Source organism: Echinops telfairi, unplaced genomic scaffold, assembly GCF_000313985.2.
Source record: "Echinops telfairi isolate 266 unplaced genomic scaffold, ASM31398v2 ScPeMD7_7417;HRSCAF=8455, whole genome shotgun sequence".
Lineage (NCBI taxonomy): Eukaryota > Metazoa > Chordata > Mammalia > Afrosoricida > Tenrecidae > Echinops > Echinops telfairi.
In genome coordinates this window covers 1138405-1140647 of record NW_022111317.1, presented here as the reverse complement: position 1 = coordinate 1140647, position 2243 = coordinate 1138405, and the positions used below count along the sequence as shown (strand labels likewise).

General features: G+C 60.7%; 1 protein-coding gene across 1 annotated transcript in view; it reads right to left on the bottom strand.

Annotated features, from left to right (window-relative positions):
• The window catches only part of LOC101660299 (SH3 and multiple ankyrin repeat domains protein 2), a 283278-nt gene that overhangs the window by 145987 nt on the left and 135048 nt on the right, over positions 1 to 2243 (bottom strand). The window contains exon 7 of the mRNA XM_045297137.1: positions 2103 to 2227. Within this exon, the coding sequence (XP_045153072.1) occupies positions 2103 to 2227 (125 nt within the window). The remainder of the gene's footprint in view (positions 1 to 2102; positions 2228 to 2243) is intronic.

Sequence of the window (2243 nt, the reverse complement as noted above, 5' to 3'; positions counted from 1 at the left end):
AGCACTGCCAAGCCATGCCAGTGCAGACTCCCTCCTCCAGCAAACCCCGGGACGGTGTCACCCAATTTGGGAAGCATCATAGTGAGTGAGTTCCGCTGGGGACGTCCTGTCATTGGGAGCGATTCAACCCCATAGGGCTAAGTCTCCCTTCTGGGAGCATTCCTGAGCACTGTGAGGGAGCCATGGGGATGATCAGGAAGCCTATACAATGGTCCAACCCCCTGCACCCCTGTTAGCGGACGACTTCTGGGAGAGGCCGTGACTCAGGATGGGAGACCGTCATCCTGCCCACTAGCTTTGTCCGGATGGCTTAGCCCAGACCCTGAGAGCCCTGGAACCAGAGGTTACCCAGGATAGGAGACCTGACACGCCGTGCAAGGGTCCAGGGACCTCAGGGGTTAAGAGCCATGCCGCATCAAAGCAGACACGGGGACACTCCCACCGGCGCCCTTTGTGCAGGGTGGCGGGTCTGCAGACCAGGGGGATGTAAGTGGCCAGTACGTACAGAGATGTCCACTAACCCCTCTTGCTTCCCTCTGCTCCAGTTCCCCCACCCTCGGCCCCACTCTCCTAGTTTATCAAGGACACAAGCCCACGGCTCACAGTGGGTTGAGCTTCTGTACCTATCTGCTTGTTTATGATAAAAGCCAAGAGCCAAGCAAAAACCTGTGTGAACCCCTTTCTCTGTCTGCTACACACACACACGTAAAGGGGTGTCTTCCACCGTCCCTTGCTACAGAGAAGCCAGCTCCATCTCTGCCCGCCCACGAGGGTCACACATCTAGTTAACCCACAGAGCCCTGTGGACACGCCCCCGCGGTTTAAATGCATCCAATGACTGGGAGTCCTCACCCAAAATAGGCTCGGATTGGCCGGAAGCAGTTCCAACGCTTCTGCTCAGCGAGCCCAATGGGCCAGGTGCTGCCGGGCGGCACCAGGAGGACTACGTCAAAAAGCCTTCTCCACCCACAGGACGCTGTCTCCGGAACAGCCCCCTCAGCCCCCGCCCCGGTTCTCCATGGTTCTCAGAATCACACAGCTAGAACTGACATCCTAGGGGGTTCTCTGTGGTGGGGAGGAGAGGAATGGGGGTGGCCCTGGGACTCTCTCCCCAGGGACTGCGATAAGGCTGCCTGCTACAGACCGGACAAGTAAGTGACTCACATGCCTGCCGATGGGACCTGCCACGTGGGTCCTCCAGGCAGGTGTGGCCAGCTTCAGGGATCACAGGGAGGCAGCGTGAAGCCCTACCGAGGGCCACGCAAGCCTACGGGACCAGTGACCAAGGGCGTTCCCAATCCACAACACTGTCTGTGATGCCGACCGCTCCCCAAGACAGGGGGGGGTTCCTTCCAGTACCAAGACTGCATGGGACACCTGGCGGTGTGGCAGAGCGCCACCCGGGGCAGGCTGGGAGCTGCAGGTGCTGCATGCCCATGCTCATGCCAACACCACGCTGGGTCTGCATGGCACCACCTGAGCATCTCACAGCGTTTGCGACCGGGGACACGCTCCCTCACCTGTTAGGGGCATTCCCAGCGCGTCTGGGCTTGACACTGTCCTTCTCACGCCCGTCAAGGCCGGCCCCTCCTCGTGCCCACCCCCACCACGCAGCACCACTCCCGAGACGAGACTTACAAACCAATGGTCTCTCAGACAACACGAACCAACCACATGCACACACACCAGGGGGATAGCTTTCTAATCAGGCCCCAGGACACAGGGGCTGAAGCGCCTCTCAGGGACCCCCTTAGAGTCACAACCAAACTCCTCCACCCTCCGTGGAGGCACCAGCGGCCCCAACACCATGCCAATCATCTTGCTGGCCTTCAACCTCAAGCCTGAAGATGGCCCAGTGCTACTCTCCGTCCTCCACGAAGTCGCAGCCAGGGTTTCAATGATGACCGGACACAAGAGGCCCTGGAGGAGGTCTCCCCACCCACCCGCAACCGGGGCTGGGGTCCCAGCACCTCAGTCCACACCGCCTCTGCTTCCTCTGGGCCACGCATTCCAGCAGCCAAGGCCCCATCGGGCGCTACGCCCATGCGCGTGAGAGTCGGCGCTCTCCCCAAGCAGAAAGAGGCACACACCCGTATCCCTACCTCGATCAGGAAGTCTCCGGTCCTCAGTCCGGCCTGCCATGCCACCCCGCCCTCATCCACAGACTCCAGGTACTGCAGGGCTGGGAACGCCGGCGTCGGAGTGAATTCTTCGATGGGCGTATCGGCTGTGGAGATAAACAC